The sequence below is a fragment of the Scyliorhinus torazame genome, chromosome 10 (genome assembly GCF_047496885.1).
Source record: "Scyliorhinus torazame isolate Kashiwa2021f chromosome 10, sScyTor2.1, whole genome shotgun sequence".
Lineage (NCBI taxonomy): Eukaryota > Metazoa > Chordata > Chondrichthyes > Carcharhiniformes > Scyliorhinidae > Scyliorhinus > Scyliorhinus torazame.
Window position 1 is genome coordinate 99,676,888 of NC_092716.1, and position 20,342 is coordinate 99,697,229.

Here is a 20,342-nt window from a genome sequence, read left to right on the forward strand (position 1 = left end):
AGGATGTTTTGAATTCCCATTCTCGTAGCCCATTTCCCCTCACCAAGTGCAAAGTCCCTGCACCCTAGAATCTGCCCACTTCCAACAAAAGCAACTGTTCTGCTTACTCACGGTTAGCTCATCTTTTTTAAACCTTCATCATTGACAGTGCTGGGGTTTTTCACCCTTAACCCATAAAATAATCGGAGGAAACTCAGGCACAGAACAATTGTTTATTAGCCAACACGTTTGGAGAGCACAGCTCTCAGGGCCTCTGGAGCTGACTCTGCCCAATGTAAGATATCAGGTAATATTTATACAGTGCAGGTCACATAGGCAAAAATATTGTTTCCATTTGGTCACCTGGTTTAAACAAGTTGCATATGTGCACCCAGGCAAAGTGAGTGTTATCTACTTCTATCTACCCTTCATCTTTCTATGGATCCCTCCCCAACCTCCCTTCTTGGTGTTGGACCCACTAAATGTGGCTGGTCCTTAGGTCGATTTCGAAAAACATGTTGTTAACCTTTATCCTGACTCCCTACAGATAGTGTCTCAAAAACAAGTTGTTAAGTCACTATGAACCAGTTAGACTGAAAACATGTTAATACCCCGTTATCGTGACTCCACACACATTCTACTATCTCAGCATTCAGTTAGCATTGTTTGTGTTTATTTAGTCAGATCAGCATATTAATAGTATTAATATTAATTTGTGAAATTATCCTTTTCTAGTCTACTATATTGTACTGCATTTTGTAAGTCCAAAGGTCTTTAAGCATAATTGTTGATTACCCAAATAAATTGTTGTTAATAAACCCTAATAATTTTTCCCCCACAACAGTCCCCCCTTTTGGTCCTTGGCCTAACCCGAGATGGCCAATTTACAGATGGCAATTGTTTCCTTTACTCCCCGCCACTATCGATATTGGGCAAGTATCCAGCTTAGATTTGTAAAGGCAGGCATCCAGCTTAGATTTGTAAAGGCAGGCATTCTACTCACAGTAGAAGGTTAGCTACGAATTGTAAAATGCTTTCAGCTTCTTCCTGACCACGGCAGTGGAACCAAAACGTTTCTGCAATCAAGAACGGTCATCGTGAGATATGTCCTTCTAGAATTTCATTCATTTTTGTAGGTCTTATGTCCTGGCTTTGCTGGATGAACTAAGTTTTGTAGTAGCATAGCATTTTTACACCCTACTGAACTGAGAAATGTTGCAACCTTTAGGTCTTCGGTTGTTTTATAGACCATCTATACCATAAGGACCTTTAATTCAGGCATTTAACTCTTTAGCTCATTACCCCAATTATTGAACCTAATTCTCCACTACCATTTCCTCTTTGCTTTCCTAGTTGGAAAGATAAGATAAGATAGGTATATAATCAATATCATTTGTACAATGACTAGGACATGGGAGATAATGTGAATCCTTGAGTGTATTTGCATATTCGAGCCACAGTTCCACAGGTCCTCCCACAATGTAGAGGAGTCTATTTGTGCGATATTGTTTGTTAAAGCCTTGGTTTGTTGTTGGAGTGTGTAGTATGACCTGTAGACTCATTGGGTTTGCGTCCGAATTCCAATCAGATATTCTGGTAGTGGTGGGATTATTTTTTAATTTTAATTTTTTTAAATGTAGAGTACCCAGTCCATTTTTTCCAATTAAGGGGCAATGTAACGTGGCCAATCCACCTAACCTGCACATCTTTGGGTTGTGGGGACGAAACCCACGCAGACACGGGAGAATGTGCAAATTCCACACGGACAGTGACCCAGAACTGGGATTGAACCTGGGATCTCGGCGCCATGAGGCAGCAATGCTAACCACTGCGCCACCGTGCTGCCCTTGTGATGGGATTATATAAGAGAAATAATTCAAACATTGCATCAGGTTATCTTTCATGTTTTCCAAAATTTGAATATCAGCTGTTTCTCTCTTATATATTTCACCCAATTCTACTTTCCCTATTCTCTTTTTTTGTCAAAATATTTTATTAAAGGCATTTTGCCCACAACAACCCCTGATAGCAATCCCACAACTCTCCTCGTCCACTTAGTTTTTTCCCCCTTATATCCCCCAAACCAACAAAAACAAACCCCTAAACTACCCCACCCCCGACTGACGCCTTAATTCATCTTGCAGAAATCGATAAACAGCCTCCATCTCCGGGTGAATCCCTCCTTCGCTTCCTCTCCATCAGCTCTCCATAAATGTCTGACACTCTCCCCACCCCAATGTCATCCTCAGACAACAGATTATCTGGCAACACCGGAGGCGGCAGCCCCAGGAAGGGGCACCTCTCTCCTCACAAAGTCCCTCATCTGATGCCGTTCCCCTGAGGCAACTTGTATGTTTCCTCCAGCTCCTCCAGGCCTCCTAATCTGGCCCCAACAAACAAGCCTATTTCCCGATTTTTAAAAGCGCAAGTGAACCTCGCCGTCAGGAATTCCCCCCAGTGGAGGCGGGGAATCGTGGAGGCCCTGGAGAATACCGGGTCAAGCCCGCTAATGATAAGCCAATGGCATTTAGTGTACGTGTGGAGTGGATCGCATTGACACCACTGTCGAGGCAACAGAGAATTGCAATTTGGCTTGAAAACGGCACCTGCCAGAATTTCGGCATCAGAATCGCATTTCTAGATTCCGACGTTTGCCGACCCCCCCCACCGGGTTGGAGAATCGCCGGGGGCTGGTGTGAATCCCGCCCCCGCCGGTTGCCGAATTCTCCGGCACCTGATATTCGGCGGGGGCGGGAATCGCGCCACACAGGTCGGCAAGCACCCCCCGGCGATTCTCCGGCCCGCGATGGGCCGAAGTCCCGCTGCTGGAATGCCAGTCCCGCCGGCGAGAATCAAACCACCTCTCTTACCGGCGGGACCAGGCGGCGCGGGCGGGCTCCGGGGTCCTGGGGGGGGCGCGGGGTGATCTGGCCCCGGGGCGTTCCCCCACGGTGGCTTGGCCCACGATCGGGGCCCACCGATCCGCGGGCGGGCCTGTCCCGTGGGGGCACTCTTTTCCCTCCGCCTCGGCCACAGCCTTCACCATGGCCGACGCAGAAGAGATCCCCCCCCCCCTCTGCACATGCGCGGGGATGACATCAGCAGCTGCTGAAGCTCCTGCACATGCACGGACTTCCGCCGGCCGGCGAAGTCCTTTCGGCCCCAGCTGGCGTGGCGCCAAAGGCCTTTCCCGCCGGCCGGCGGTGCGCCAACCACTCCAGCTCGGACCTAGCCCCTCAAGGTGAGGGCTTGGCCTCTAAAGGTGCGGAGAAATCCGCACCTTTGGGGTGGCCCAACGCCGGAGTGGTTCCTGCCACTCCATCCCGCCGGGACCCCCCCGCCCCAGCCGGGTAGGGGGGAGTCCCTAAAGGGGCGGGGAATGGATGGAGAAACTTGGTACACAATTGCGCCCCTTTATGTAATTAAAACATTTATTTTATTCTATTTACTTCAATTTAATTTCTGTCGTCTATCCTTTTCCCCTTCAATTTCCAGTATTTGCTGCGTAACCAAAGTTGCAAGAGGTATTCTGTGAAACGCGTTGTTAACTGAATCTCAACAATTTTTATAACTCAAATGTACTGCAAAGTTAAAATTAGATGGCTGTCAAACTTGTCTTATCTTTGTTTTGGAACAGACTGCCGTAACAATTTTCTCAACATGGATTGCTTACTTTCAAACCTATCTCTTGAATCCTAGTGCAGTTTGAATTTCTTTTGAACAGTTTCCATTCAATGAAGTTTAGTTTCCTACCCAAACTAATTAAAACATTTTTTTTAGAACTAAACACCACAATGACAAATCTCTTACTAGCATATCTGATAACGGGAGGACATTAAATTCACTCCTTACATTTTTAACTTTAACTGTTCTAACTCGCTAGTACAAAGGAAGGGAGAATGTATGACTGAACGTTTAGGCTAACTTCTCCCTTTGTAATCGCATAAGGAGCTGTACCTTTCCTTATCAACTTGCTCTGGATGGCCTTGGTCTAACGTTTTTCACAGACAGAATTTTTTTCATTTACAGTTATTTAATTTTAAGTTTGGCCAGTCAAATTGTTTCATTTTATCGATCAGTTTGCTATGCCTTCATGTGAGGTAACTCCTCACTTACCCACTCCTCAGCAATTTTGTGTTCCTTCAGGGTTAGTCTTATCTCGTTGGTCTACTAAATGTCTATCCTTTTCCCCTTCAATTTCCAACATTCATTAGTTATGGCCACAGGGACATGGGGCTTAGTGTCCCCAGCCCAAGGGTGGTTGGTTATTGTGTTTTATTGTACAGGGTGTTGATGAGGCCTCATCTGGAATACTGTGTATCAGATTTGGTCCCTTTACCTCACAAAGGATATCGTGGCATTGGAGGCAGTCCAAAGGAGATTCACCAAGCTAATTCCTGGGATGAGAGGATTGTCCGAGCAAGAGAGACTCAGTAGTCTGGGACTCTATTCTTTGGAATTTAGAAGAGTGAGAGATTGTAGCCATCTAAGATGGCCACCTGCAAAGGACCATGGGAATTAAGGCCAACCCAGGACTCAGACAGATACAGAGTCTATGTGTATCTGAAACACAGGTAACCAGGCCTGATCAAAACTCCCGCTCGTTTGCATTTTAATGGCCCATTTTCCCAGGACAATAGAACTCCAATCAAGCAACCGGTACAGCCACAGACTGATCGGGGCCACTCCCTTTACTCAGAAAGCCCAAGGTCAATGACCGCTAAGGACCCGCCCATCACCAAGGCACCCACCCCTTTATTGGCTGAAATCGAAGACAGTGATCAGAGCCCTGTCAAACTATTGGGTCCAAGGTTAAGGACCGCATCAAAGAGCGCGAAATCCCCGAGGGATAAAAGAGGACACAGCCATGTGTTCTGTCTCTTTTGGATCCGGCCTGTGCCAGCCCAATTGCAGCAGGAACAGCCAGCCAAGTTCAAGACCAACGATCGCTACCTGACGGATGAGCCCAGCAGAGACAGAGCCACTTTCTTCAAACCAGCCAAGTGAAATCCAGATAAAGACCTTATCCATTTGCACAGTGCCGGTCGCCCTGAAGTTAAGTATAGGTTATTGTAGCTGATAGGTGTAGTTTAACTCGCAGTAGACATTGTGTTTGCATGTCGGCATAACTCTTGTGTATGTAAATAAACCATCTTTTGAACTAACTAACTGGTTGTATGGTCATTTGATCGATAGAAGGGAAGGCTTGTGATTCACCAACATTATTAATAAAACAACAAGGTGACCTTATTCAAACATATAAGATCCTGAGGGGGTTTGACAGGGTAGATGGTGAGATGTTTTCACTATTCGGAGAGTCTCGAACAAGGGGACATGGCAACAAGATAAAAGGCTGGCCATTTAAAATCGAGGTGTGTAGAAAATATTTCTTGCAGAGGGTGGTGAATCCTGGAACACTCTGCCTTGGAGGGTGGTGGAGGCTGGATCATTAGAAGATTTGAAGTGGAGGTGGAGAATATTTGATAGGAGGAATAGAGGGCTATGGGGAAATGACACAGAAAAGGAGGTGAGGCTGGCATAGATCAGCCATGATCGAATTGATGAGGTGAGCTTGAAGGGTCAGTGCTCCTGCTTCTATTTGTTGTATTCCTGTGTACTGGGGTGGCCCTGCCCCTATATACCCAACCATATCAGTAGCACGGTGGTTAGCACTGTTGCTTCATAGCACCAGGGGCCCAGGTTTGATTCCTGGCTTGGGTCACTATCTGTGTGGAGTTTCCACCTTCTCCCCGTGTCTGCGTGGGTTCCTCCGGGTGCTCCAGTTTCCTCCCACAAGTCCCAAAGACATGGGGCGGGATTCTGTGATCCTGAGGTTAAGAGTTGACGCCGTCAGAAACGCCGTTGCGTTTCTCAGTGGCGTCAACACGGCCTCAGGATCAGCAATTCTGGCCCCTACAGGGGGCCAGCACAGCACTGGAGCGGTTCACGCCGCACCAGCTGCTGATCCCGGTGTCAAGTGGGTGCCATGGGATCCGCACTTGCGCAGTGGAACAGGCGCCAACGCGCACATGCGCAGTGGCACCGGCGCCAATGCAGCATGCACAGTGGCTTCCTTCAACGCGCCGGCCCCGACGCAACATGGCGCAGGACTACAGGGGCCGGCGCGGAAGAAAGGAGTCCCCCAGCCAGAGTGGCCGGCCTGCAGATCGGTGGGCCCCCATCGCGGGCCAGGCCACATCGGAGGCCCCCCCGGGGTCGGACTCCCCTCAGGCAGTCCCCCGACCCTTCCACGTCGAGTTCCCGCCGGCTGAGAGCAGGTTTGGCCGGCGCCGGCGGGACTTCTCTTTTTTACGACAGTCGCTCGGCCCATCTCGGGCCGAGAATCGGTGAGCCGGCCGCGTAGAGCGGCCCCCGACCGGCGCCGCGCCAACCACGCCGCCGCCAATGGTGCCGATTCTTCGCTCTGCGGAGAATAGCGTGCCGGCGTTGCGGCACGGTTTTCGCCTGTCGTGGGGATCCGCCGGCCCGGGCTGAGAGAATCCCGCCCATGCTGTTCGATGAATTGGACATTCTGAATTCTCCCACTGTGTACCTGAACAGGTGCCGGAATGTGGTGGCTAGGGGCTTTTCACAGTAACTTCATTGCAGTTTAAATGACAATAATAAAGATTATTATTATATCACTGCAAATTGCAGCCACTGGCAGTACTGGATTTAGTCATTCCCTTGTCTAATTATTGTCTAAATGTGGGCTGTTATAATTATTACCCACCTACTTTGTTCTTTATCCTTCTTCTGACCCACTCACCAGCTTCTCTAATCTCCAGCTGTAAGGTGTGGGTCCCAACCATCTGTCTGCATTTTCTGAATTAACTTAAATTAATGCTCTGCTATAAACCACCTGATGCCATTTTCAGCTCCCCAATCAAAACCCGTAATGTTTGATTTGTTATGCTCTAGGTGTAGCATAAGCGGCTTCCTTGTGGTGCACTTGACAAAGGAAGGTTCAGACGTGGAGATAACTTCAACACGTTTATTAAACTATTTACACTTCTATTACTCGGGTTCGACACTACTGCTAATCCTACTATAGCTACCCAGACTGACTAACCAGTTGCTGCAATCCACGTGGTGGGAGTAATATTGAATCAACCCTGTGTCTGTTCTCACTGACTGTCTCCGCTGGAAAGAGGCAGATCATGTGTGTGGTGTCCTTTATATCTGGGTTGGTGTAATGCCCTCCTGTGGTCGTGTCACCTCAGTGTATATCATGAATGTCCATTGGTTGTGTCCTATCTAACTGATCTATTGGTTGAGTATGTGTATGTGATGTCTCTGGTGCTCCCTCTAGTGTCTAGCTAGCCTACATGTATTTACATTAACCCCCCGTGTACCCACAGTGATGCACATCACCACAATGTTCTCTTTTGTTTTTTATTTATTAGCCATTATTTATTTTCTGATACAATAAAGAAACAAATTGTTATATCCTGCCCGGATCCTATTGGCTGGGGACAAATAGTCACCCATGTTCCTTGGGGAATATGAAATCCCTCAATGAGGGTGGGGGGGGGACAGTTCGCAGTACAGCTGCATAAATAGAGCTGGCCAGTGTGGTACAGTGTGGTAGAGAGGGAACCAATAGTGAACTACTGGTACTGTTACGCATTGTTGTAAATAAAGTTATTACAAACTCGTGCTGGATTCTTCGTGTCCCTCACAAAAGAAATAGAAACTTCCGGTTGCAGCTATGCGGAGCTAAGCCGCACATTCGGCAGCTCCAGCTTGGAATGGACTTTTGGGCTCTTTTCAGTGCCCCCAATGGCATTTTCCGACATTTCCCGGTGTGGGAAGAAGACTGCAACATTCCCCCGACAGTGTATGGCTTGGACCAGGAGCGGGGTGACTAAAAAAGTGTGGTGAAGCCAAAGAAAGTGCGAAGGACGAAGAGCAAGATGGCAGTGGGCGGGGACCAGGCAGCGTGGATGCAGTGGGCGCAGGAGCAGCAGGAGGTTATCCAGCGCTGCTTCAGGGAGCTCAAAGCGGACCTGCTGGAGCCGATGAAGGCTTCTATTGATAAGCTGCTGGAGACCCAGACGGTCCAGGAGGTGGCGATCCGCGAGGTCCGACAAAAGATCTCAGATAATGAGGACGAGATCTTGGGCCTAGCGGTAAAGGTGGAGGCGCACGAGGCGCTCCACAAGAAATGGCAGGAACGGTTCAAGGAGATGGAGAATCGGTCGAGGTGGAAGAATCTGCGGATCCTGGGCCTCCCGGAGGGGCTGGAGCTGTCGGACGTGGGGGCCTATGTGGTCACTATGTTAAACTCGCTGGTGGGAGCGGGGTCCTTCCAGGGGCCCCTGGAGCTGGAAGGGGCCCATAGAGTGCTGGCGAGGAGGCCCAAGGCTAACGAGCCACCACGGGCGGTGCTGGTGCGGTTTCATCGGTTCGCTGATCGTGAGTGTGTGTTCAGGTGGGCCAAGAAAGAGAGGAGCAGCAGGTGGGAGAACACGGAGGTTTGAATATATCAGGACTGGAGCGCGGAGGTGGCGAAGAAGAGGGCCGGGTACAACCGGACGAAGGCGGTGCTGCACAGGAAGGGGGTGAAGTTTGGCATGCTGAAGCCGGCGTGTCTGTGGGTCACCTACAAGGACTGGCACCATTATTTTGAGTCCCCGGAGGAGGCGTGGGCCTTTGTTCAGGTCGAGAGCTGGACACAAACTGAGGGTCGGGTTGGGGGGTCGGGCGTGGGGGATGGTCGGGGATTGTTGTTGTTATGTTACATTTTGAGGGGGGGGTTCTTTGTTCTTGTTTACTTTTGGTTCGGTGTGGGTGCTTAGGGTGGGTTGGGCACTGTTTTGGTTGGGTCTGTCGGGTGGGCTCTTGGAGGGGGGCAAGTAAACGGAGTAGGGGGTGGATGGCCGGTAGGGGGGATGGGGCCCCACGGTGGAGGGGGAGGCCTGAGTCGGGGGTGAGGGGACCGGGCCTGTAAAAGGAGCTGCGCCAGAGGAGGCGGGGCTGGGCAGGTGGAAAGTGCGGGCTTTTTACCGCGCTGAAGGCTGGAGGAGGCGGGGCCGGGGCGGGGAAGCGCAGGTTTTTTCCCGCGCTTGGGAAGGAAGGGGAGGCGGAGAGCCTGCTGGTGGGTAATGGAGGGGGAGGGGAAGTCCCACAATGGGAGGAGTCGAAGGAGAGGCGGGAGCGGCCGGGGTCAACAGGAGTCAGCTGACTTGCGGGAGTGCAATGGGGGAAGCAATGCAGCTAGGAGGGGTCCTAGCTGGGGGAGGTGGGGGGGGGCGGGTTGCTGCTGGTACGGTCAAGGGGGAGCTGGAGCGAGAAGAGGGGGTTGGGACGGGGGTCTGCCGCCGTGGGGAAGGGGCCGGGCGTGGGGCACGGGCGCGTGGCTGGCCGATGAGGGGTTATGGCTAGTCGGCGGGGGAGGGGGGCGGGTAGCCCCCTGATCCGGCTGATAACCTGGGACGTAAGGGGACTGAACGGGCCGGTTAAGCGGGCCCGGGTGTTCGCGCACCTGAAGGGGCTGAAGGCAGATGTGGTCATGCTCCAGGAGATACACCTGAAGGTGGCAGACCAGGTAAGATTGAGGAAGGGGTGGGTAGGCCAGGTGTTTCATTCGGGGCTGGATGCCAAAAATCGGGGAGTGGCGATCTTGGTGGGAAAGAGGGTGTCGTTCGAGGCGTCGAGCATTGTGACAGACAATGGCGGCAGGTATGTAATGGTAAGTGGTAAGCTGCAAGGGGAGAGGGTGGTGCTGGTCAACGTGTACGCCCTGAACTGGGACGATGCGGGTTTTATGCGGCGCATGTTGGGTCGGATCACGGACTTGGAAGTGGGGGGCCTGATAATGGGGGTGGACTTTAACATGGTGTTGGATCCGGCACTGGATCGCTCCAGGTCTAGGACGGGTCGGAAGCCAGCGGCGGCTAAAGTGCTGAGGGGGTTTATGGACCAGATGGGAGGGGTGGACACTTGGAGATTTGCAAGGCCAGGGGCTAGGGAATTTTCATTCTTCTCGCACGTTCATAAGGCCTATTCCTGGATCGACTTTTTTGTTCTGAGCAGGGCGCTGATAGCGAGAGTAGAGGATACCGAGTACTCGGCGATAGCCATTTCGGATCTTGCCCTGCATTGGGTAGACCGAGAGCTGGGGGAGGAGAGGGACCAGCGCCGATTGTGGCGCTTGGAGGTGGGGCTGTTGGCAGACGAGGAGGTGAGTGAGCGGGTCCGAGGAAGCATAGAGAGATACCTGGAGGCCAACGATAACGGGGAGGTCCGGGTGGGGGTGGTCTGGGAGGCACTGAAGGCGGTGGTTAGGGGAGAGCTGATCTCCATTAGGGCCCACAAGGAGAGGAGACAGCAGAGGGAGAAGGAGAGGCTGGTGGGGTATATCATAATATACACCAGTATATCATGGTGCAGACACACACACACACACTGATGGACATGCAGTGGGACCAATCAGCATACACAACACCGCAGCCAATCACCAGTGAGAGCACACGCACCATAAAGACAGGGGACAGGAGAGTTCCCGCTCATTCTAGTAGCAGCTAGCTAGGAGCACAGAGCTCACAGCCTGCAACACAGACATTCACCATGTGCTGAGTGCATCACCTGGTTAGGACTAGGCAAGGGTCAACAGTTAAAGCTGGTATTGCATTTACCCACAGTTCAAGTATGTTAATGTAGTTAACCTTATAATAAAATAGAGATGCACCACTTCCAGTGTTGGTGACTTGTTTGTGATCCAGAACACCCAACACATCATGGTACAAGGAGTGGTTGCATACTTGCACTTCTGAGACCCACCTGCAACTAATCAGCATTCCGGCATCCTGAAGTATGGAGAACATCAACCCGCCGCCGCCGCTCCGCATCGCCGGCACCTCAGCGTACAGTGACAACCAGCAACGATACCCAGGCAAGGTGTTTGAGATCCGGGTTCCGCAGCAGCTCCAGTGCCACGGCGATCTCCGCAAAAACTGGCGCGCATTCCGGCAAAAGTTTGAAATCTCTCTGCTGGCAGCCGAACTAGAAGACCTGGCCGATCCAGAAAAAACAGAGCTTCTCCTCACCATCGCCGGTGCCAGAGCAGAAGAAATCTTTTAAAAATTCAAGTTCTCCAAAGGGCAAAACAGGAGCGACTTCCAGGCAGCCCTAGACAAATTCGGCAAATACTGTGAGGAAAACACACTCCAACCAGCAAGGAAAGGTAAGAGAAGCGCCAGTACTCACCTCGAAGCCGAAATCACGGAGCAGAGAACGATTTTGGTCGGCGGCCATCTTTCTAAAGGGACTGCACTTGCGCAGTTGCGCGACACCGCGCATGCGCAATCACGAAAACGGCCATCAGTAAAGGAACCGCGATCTGCTCATATGCACATGCCTCCTACGTGCTATGCGTCATGATGTCAGAGGCCCCGGACCAAATCAAAGAAAAAAATCTTTTAAAGCAGTAAAACAACCTCCCTTCACCTGGAATGACAGCACAATGCCTCAAATTGAACCAGGAAATGAAATAAACCTCCGAAGAACCCTGCAACAAGCAGTTACCTACCCCCAAACCGAGTCCGATTCCGACTTCCCGCAGACCGAGGACCCGAGGGAGCCTTTTCGAGTCGCTATTATAACAAAGAACAGGCTGTCCCCGACTCAAAACCACCAGCCGCTGTCGGTGCACAGCATTGATCCAGACGACGAGTGGTGTGCCACCCTGACGGTCAACCGATCCCAGATACGATTCCGCCTGGACACTGGTGCTTCTGCTAATTTCCTAGCGTGGTCAGCCTTTCAGACCCTTGGGGTTAAACCAACCATTCTTCCGTCGACCTGCCAACTATTGCACTACAATGGCAACGTCATTCCTGCTACCGGTTCATGCCAACTCGAAGTGACGCACAACTCGCAAAAAGCCATCCTTCCCTTCGAGATCGTGGGCTCCTCGAAGGACTTTGTGCTAGGCGCACAGGCGTGCAAACTCCTAAACCTCGTTCAACGAGTACACTCTCTCTCTCCAGAGGACACGTCTGCCTTCCAGGATGTGGACTTCAGGGCGCAACTCAATGCCATAATCGACCAGCACCGCAACGTTTTCAAAGGCATGGGCACGCTTCCATACATTTACAAAATCCTGCACAAACAAGACGCCACGCCTGTGATTCATGCACCTCGCAGAGTCCCAGCACCCCTCAAGGACCGCCTCAAGCAGCAGCTGCAGGACCTCCAGGACCGAGGAGTGCTCTCCAGAGTGACGGAACCAACCGACTGGGTCAGTTCCATGGTGTGCGTAAAGAAGCCCTCCGGCGAGCTCCGGATCTGCATTGACACAAAGGATCTGACTCGCAACATAATGAGGGAGCATTACCCTATCCCCAAGCGCGAGGAGATCACATGTGAGATGGCTCGGGCCAACATCTTCACCAAACTTGACGCCTCGAAAGGATTCTGGCAAATTCAACTAGACAGGTCCAGCAGAAAGCTGTGTACCTTTAATACCCCGTTTGGCAGAAACTGCTACAACAGGATGCCGTTTGGGATTGTATCGGCATCAGAAGTATTCCACCGGATCATGGAGCAAATGATGGAGGGCATTGAGGGTGTGCGTGTCTATGTTGACGACATTATCATTTGGTCCACCACCCCGCAGGAGCATATCAGTCACCTCCAGCACGTTTTCAAACGAATATGGGACCAAGGCCTTCGCCTCAACAGAGCCAAATGTTCCTTCGGCCAGACGGAACTCAAGTTCCCAGGGGACCACATCTCCCGGTTGGGTGTGCGGCCGGATGCGGACAAGGTGGCAGCCATCACGGCCATGCAGAAGCCAGCGGATAAGAAGGCGGTCCTCCGATTTTTGGGCATGGTCAACTTCCTGGGGAAGTTCATCCCCAACCTCGCCTCCCATCCCACAGCTCTCCGGAACCTGGTCAGGAAGGCGACAGACTTCCAATGGCTTCCTGCCCATGAGCGCGAATGGGAGGAGCTTAAGACCAAGCTTACCACGGCCCCGGTATTGGCATTTTTTGATCCCACGAAGGAAACAAAAATGTCAACGGATGCCAGCCAATCCGGCATTGGGGCGGTGCTCCTGCAACGCGATGAGGCCTCATCATGGGCCCCCGTTGCATATGCGTCACGTGCCATGACCTCCACAGAACAGCGCTACGCGCAGATCGAAAAGGAGTGCCTGGGCCTGTTGACTGGGGTCGACAAATTTCATGATTACGTGTGCGGCCTCCCCCAATTCACTGTCGAGACCGACCATTGCCCGCTGGTCAACATCATACAAAAAGACCTGAATGATATGACTCCTTGCCTCCAGCGCATTCTGCTTAACCTCCGGCGGTACGATTTCCAGCTCCTATACACCCCGGCAAGGACCTGATCATAGCCGATGCTCTGTCCAGGGCAGTCAACACCCCGTGTGACCCAGAGGGGTTCATCTGCCAGGTTGATGCCCATGTGGCCTTCACGGCCTCCAATCTGCCGGCCACGGATGAACGCCTTATCCACATTCGCCGCGAGCTACGGCTGACCCCATACTACAGCGTGTCATGCGCCACATGATGGACGGGTGGCTCAAGGGCCAATGCCTGCAGTTCTACAATATCAGAGACGATTTGGCAGTTGTCGATGGTGTCCTCCTGAAGCTGGACCGCATCGTGATCCCTCACAGCATGCGCCAGCTCGTTTTCGAACAGCTACACGAGGGCCATCTTGGCGTGGAGAAGTGCCGACGGAGGGCCCGAGAGGCTGTGTACTGGCCCGGCATCAATGAGGACATCGCCAACACAGTGCTCAACTGCCCCACCTGTCAGCGGTTCCAGCCGGCCCAACCACGTGAAACCCTACAGCCCCATGAGTTGGTCACGTCCCCTTGGTCTAAGGTAGGCGTTGACCTGTTCCATGCGCTCGGCAGTGACTATGTTCTGATTGTAGACTATTTTTCGAACTACCCGGAGGTCATACGCCTGCACGACATCACATCATCGGCGGTCATCCGTGCCTGCAAGGAGACCTTTGCTCGTCACGGCATCCCACTCACTGTGATGTCGGACAATGGCCCCTGCTTCACGAGCCAGGAATGGTCCAACTTTGCCAGCAGGTGCAACTTTGTGCATGTGACATCCAGTCCCCTGCACCCCCAATCCAATGGCAAAGCGGAAAAGGGCGTCCACATCGTCAAACGGCTCCTCTGCAAGGTTGCCGATGCAGGATCCAACTTCTACCTCGCATTGCTGGCCTATCGTTCGGCCCCACTCTCCACGGGCCTGTCGCCAGCCCAGCTGCTCATGGGTCGCACCCTCAGTACCACGGTGCCGTCCATTCACGTCCCAGACCTCGACCACGTTCCAGTCCTTCAGCGGATGCAACAATCTCGTGCACAACATGTGGCGCACAAAGACTCCGTGAGACAAATAGAGTGAAGTCGATGAGGCTTTATTAAGCGTGTCTGTTCCCCAGCAGCCCGATAGTAAACTGGCATGCGGGGGAAGGCACCGGCTTCTTATACTTCGCCTTCAGGGCGGAGTATGAGGTCAACGGCCAACCAGGACCCGGGATCTGTCAGCCAATGACATTAGGGCTTCCAGTCCCACATGACCCCCAATACATACTACCACATTCACCCCTTGTCAAAAATGAACCCGGCGGGATGATGCTTCGTATGGTGGTAAGGGTTTACAGTACTGGTCCTGGGAGGAGAGAACAGTTACATGGTAGTACCGTATTGGACAGCCTCATCGACTTCACTCTATTTGTCTCACGGAGTCTTTGTGCGCCACAATTTATTAAGCGTGTCTGTTCCCCAGCAGCCCGATAGTAAACTGGCATGCGGGGGAAGGCACCGGCTTCTTATACTTCGCCTTCAGGGCGGAGTATGAGGTCAACGGCCAACCAGGACCCGGGATCTGTCAGCCAATGACATTAGGGCTTCCAGTCCCACATGACCCCCAATACATACTACCACACAACACAAGGCGGCGCATGACGCTCGGGCGACTGATCTCCCTGCTCTGGCGCCGGATGACAACGTCTGCATCCATCTTCCGGAGGGTGGCTGGTCTGCAACTGCTGTGGTTCTTCGGCAGGTGTCTCCCCGCCCGTTCCTGGTTCGTCTGCCAGATGGTTCCATTCGCCGCCGCAATCGGCGTGCCCTTCATCTCGTTCCACACTCGCTATGTGATCCTCCACTGTTGTCCCCAACCTGGACTATGTGGAGATTCCGAATACTCTGCATTCTCCTCACTCTGCCGTGGCCCAGCCCGTTCCTCAGCCGGTGGCTCCTGACCCACCCTTGAGGCGGTCAACCAGAATTCGTCGCCCACCTCAGAGACTTGACTTATGGGTTTAACAATGTTGGACTCTTTGATCTGTTCTGTTATCCTGTTTCATCGTTCCAGTAGTTTGTATATAATGTTCATTTCGTTGTTGGTGTGACACCCTATTTCTCGGCACCAGGCACCTTCCCGTGTAAATAGATTAGCCTCATGTACATAGTCATGTAAATGACACGCACACATATAGTCAGGTACATTCACTACACGATATTTATTGTTACGCAGGCACATATTCTTTATATAAAAGGGGGGATGTCATAATATACACCAGTATATTATGGTGCAGACACACACACACACACTGATGGACATGCAGTGGGACCAATCAGAATACACAACACCACAGCCAATCACCAGTGAGAGCACACGCACTAGCACGAGGGGACATAGCTTTAAATTGAGGGGAGATAGATATAGGACAGATGTCAGAGATAGGTTCTTTAGTCAGAGAGTAGTAAGGGCGTGGAATGCCCTGCCTGCAACAGTAGTGGACTCGCCAACACTAAGGGAATTCAAATGGTCATTGGATAGACATATGGACAATAAGGGAATAGTGTGGATGGGCTTTACAGTGGTTTCACAGGTCGGAGCAACATCGAGGGCCGACGGGCCTGTACTGCGCTGTTATGTTCTATGTTCTATGTTCTATAAAGACAGGGGACAGGAGAATTCCCGCTCATTCTAGTAGCAGCCAGCTCGAAGCACAGAGCTCACAGCCTGCAACACAGACATTCACCATGTGCTGAGTGCATCACTAGGCAAGGGTCAACAGTTAAAGCTGGTATTGCATTTACCCACAGTTCAAGTATGTTAATGTAGTTAACCTTATAATAAAATAGAGTTGCACCACTTCCAGTGTTGGTGATCTGTTTGTGATCCAGAACACCCAACACATCAGGGGAGATGGTGAGGGTAGACAGGAGATATGCGGAGGTGTCGGAGGAGGGACTGTTGAGGGAGAGGCGTAGCCGCCAGGCCGAATTCGACCTGTTGACCACCAGGAAAGTGGAGGTGCAGTGGAGGAAGGCCCAGGGGGCGATTTATGAATATGGGAAAAAGGCAAGTCGGATGCTGGCACATCAGCTTCGGAAGCGGGACGCAGCTAGGGAGATCGGGGGAGTTAAGGATAGGGGAGGGAGTGTAGTGCGGAGTAGGGTTGGCATCAATGGGGTCTTCAGGGACTTTTATGAGGAACTGTATCGGTCCGAGCCCCCACTGGAGGAGGGAGGGATGGGCCGCTTTCTGGACCAACTGAGGTTCCCGAAGGTGGAGGAGGGACTGGTGGCGGGATTAGTGGCCCCGATTGGGCTGGAGGAGCTGGCCAAAGGAATAGGGAGCATGCAGGTGGGGAAGGCACCGGGGCCGGACGGTTTCCCGGTCGAATTTGACAAGCGATATGTGGACCTGTTGTGCCCGTTGCTGGTTAGGACCTTCAATGAGGTAAGGGAGGGAGGGGCTTTGCCCCCGACGATGTCCCGGGCACTGATCTCCTTGATCCTGAAGCGGGACAAGGATCCCCTTACAGGCCGATTTCGATGTTAAATGTAGATGCCAAGGTGCTGGCGAAGGTCTTAGCCATGAGAATTGAGGATTGGGTGCCGCAGGTCATCCATGATGACCAGACGGGGTTCGTGAAGGGGAGGCAGTTGAACGCGAATGTGCGGAGGCTCCTGAACGTTATTATGATACCGGCGAGGGAGGGGGAGGCGGAGATAGTGGCGGCGATGGACGCTGAGAAGGCCTTTGATAGGGTAGAGTGGGGGAACTTGTGGGAGGTGCGTAAGAGGTTCGGGTTTGGGGAGGGGTTCGTCAGGTGGGTTAGGCTGTTGTACGAGGTCCCGATGGCGAGTGTGGCCACGAACAAGAGGACGTTTGAGTACTTTTGGTTGCATCGAGGGATGAGGCAGGGGTGTCTCCTGTCCCCCCTGCTCTTCGCACTGGTGATTGAACCCCTGGCTATGGCACTGAGGGAGTCGAGGAACTGGAGGGGGTTGGTGCGGGGTGGGGAGGAGCATAGGGTGTCGCTCTATGCGGACGACTTGCTGCTATATGTGGCGGACCCGGTGGGGGGAATGCCGGAGGTAATGAGGATCCTCAGATAGTTCGGGGATTTCTCAGGATACAAGCTCAACATGGGGAAGAGCGAGTTGTTTGTGATTCACCCAGCTCCCACTAAAAAGGGCGGAGAGGAGCTTCAGGTATTTGGGGGTCCAGGTGGCCAGGAGCTGGGGGGCCCTGCAAAGACTTAATTTCACGAGGCTGGTGGAGGAAATGGAGGAGGAGTTTAAAAGGTGGGACATGTTGCCGCTGTCCCTGATGGGTAGGGTGCAGGCAGTCAAGAAGATGGTGCTCCTAAGGTTTTTGTTCCTGTTCCAGTGCCTCCCCATTCTTATCCCGAAGGCCTTCTTTAGGCGGGTCAACAGGGGCATAACGCTGTTTTGTGTGGGCGCGAGGGACTCCGAGGGTGAGAAGGCGGAGCGGAGTCGGGATGGGGGGGGGGGTGGCTGCGCTGCCCAACCTCTGTGGGTACTACTGGGCCGCCAATGCGGCAATGGTGCGCAAGTGGGTGATGGAGGGGGCTGCATGGAAGAGGCTGGAGACGGCGCCTTGTGAGGGTACGAGTCTGGAGGCGCTGGCAACGGCGCCACTGCAGCTCCCTCCAATGAGGTATACCACGAGCCCGATGGTGGCGGCTACCCTCAAAATCTGGGGGCAATGGAGGCGGCACAGGGGGGCAGTGGGTGCCTTGGTGTGGACCCCGATACGGGGGAACCACCGGTTTGTCCCAGGGAGAATAGATGGAGGGTTTTCGGGGTGGCACAGGGCGGGGATAACAAGGTTGGGGGACCTGTTTGTGGATGGGAAGTTCGCGAGCCTGGGTGAGCTGGAGGAGAAGTACGGGCTCCCCCCGGGAAATACCTTTAGGTACCTACAGGTAAGGGTGTTTGCCAGGCGGCAAGTGGTGGAATTCCCGCTGCTGCCGCCACGCACGGTACAGGATAGGGTGCTCTTGGGGGTGTGGGTTGGAGAGGGGAAGATCACGGCAACATACCAGGTGATGCAGGAGGAGGAGGAGGCCTCGGTGGAGGAGCTGAAAGGTAATTGGGAAATGAAATGAAAATCGCTTATTGTCACAAATAGGCTTCAAATGAAGTTACTGTGAAAAGCCCCTAGTCGCCACATTCCGGCGCCTGTTCAGGGAGGCTGGTACGGGAATTGAACCGTGCTGCTGGCCAGCCTTTATCTGCTTTCAAAGCCAGCTATTTAGCCCTGTGCTAAACCAGACCCTAAGGAGGAGGAGTTGGGGGAGGAGATAGGGGAGGGGACATGGGCAGATGCCCTAGGGAGGGTGAACTCTTCCTCATCGTGCGCGAGGCTCAGCCTCATACAGTTTAAGGTGCTGCACAGGGCACACATGACCGGGACAAGGATGAGCCGTTTTTTGGGGGGTGAGGACAGGTGTGTTAGGTGCTCAGGGAGCCCAGCAAACCACACCCATATGTTCTGGACATGCCCAGCGCTGGAGGAATTTTGGAAGGGTGTAGCGAGGACGGTGTCGAGGGTGGTAGGATCCAGGGTCAAACCGGGCTGGGGGCTCGCAATATTTGAGGTTGCAGAGGAGCCGGGGGTGCAGGAGGCGAAAGAGGCCGGTATTCTGGCCTTTGTGTCCCTGGTAGCCCGACGAAGGATTCTTCTTCAGTGGAAGGATGCGAGGCCCCCAAGCGTGGAATCCTGGATCAACGATATGGCGGGGTTTATTAAATTGGAGAGGGTGAATTTTGCCTTAAGGGGATCGGTGCAAGGGTTTTTCAGGCGGTGGCAACCGTTCTTAGACTTCCTGGCAGAACGGTAGACAATGGTCAGCAGCAGCAGTCCCCGGGGGAGGCGGGGGGGGGGGGGGGGGGGTTCTTTGTTTGTTATACTGGGGGATCTGAGGGGGTGTATATATTTGCTATGTTTGCTATGTGTTTCAGCGGGTGTTAATTTATTATTTATGTATAGGGGGAGGGGAGCACTGGGTTGTTTTGTATTTAATTCTATTTGGTTCCTTTTACATTTTGTTGTTGATATTTTGTGAAAACTTTAATAAAAATTATTTTTTTTAAAACAAAAGAAATAGAAAAATGGAAAAAGAAAAACCACAAAGTGGTTTCAGCAGACGTTCGAGTGAGTGTTGACCCACCTACACAGTTTTGACTACATCAGTCACACCTGCGCGGCATCAACCAAGCTGGCCTGTCCGTGTTCATTTCCTTGTGTGCGGCTTCAACCAGACACTTAAGCGAGCGTCCATCACACTTATGTGGGTCACTCTTACGTGGCTTCAACGAATCTGGTTGGCCTGCATTCTTTCTCGGTAGTGGTCTGGCCTAAGTTGTGTGGCTTCGGCTTCACAAGCCCGCTTGTACAGCTCTACCCCCTACCCTGGCGCCTCTCACTGCCCTTAGATCTCCTCCCACAGTATATTTGTTACTTGGCCAGATCACTTCAGACAGGCTTACTGCACTAATCATTGGTGGCAAATAAAATATACACCGTCTTTGGGTACTCTGACGATCCAATACGAGTGCCCTGCTCACAGTGTTAATTGTTGGGGTTTTTCTCTCTGAATCCATAAAATAATCAGAGGAGACTCATGCACAGAACAATCATTTATTAACCAACATGTTAGAACATAGAACACAGAGTGCAAAAAGAGGCCATTCGGCCCATTGAGTCTGCACCGACCCACTTAAGCCCTCACTTCCACCCTATCCCCATAACCCAATAACCCCTCCTAACGTTTTAGACACTATGGGCAATTTAGCATGGCCAATCTACCTAACCTGCTAATCTGCACATCTTTGGACTCTGGGAGGAAACCGGAGCACCCGGAGGAAACCCACGCAGACACTGGGAGAACGTGCAGACTCCGCACAGACAGTGACCCAAGCCGGGAATCGAACCTGGGACCCTGGCGCTGTGAAGCCACAGTGCTAGCCACTTGCGCTACCATGCTGCCCTGTTGGGAGAGCACAACTTCAGAGAAGGGCCTTTGGAGCTGACTCT

General features: G+C 52.5%; 1 protein-coding gene across 1 annotated transcript in view; it reads right to left on the reverse strand.

Moving 5' to 3' along the window:
• Positions 1 to 258: 258 nt before the first annotated feature.
• Positions 259 to 20,342, reverse strand: part of LOC140430796 (mixed lineage kinase domain-like protein) — a 68,779-nt gene continuing 48,695 nt past the window's right edge. The window contains exon 11 of the mRNA XM_072518494.1: positions 259 to 1,055. Coding sequence (XP_072374595.1) covers positions 979 to 1,055 — 77 coding nt within the window. The 3' untranslated portion in view covers positions 259 to 978. The remainder of the gene's footprint in view (positions 1,056 to 20,342) is intronic.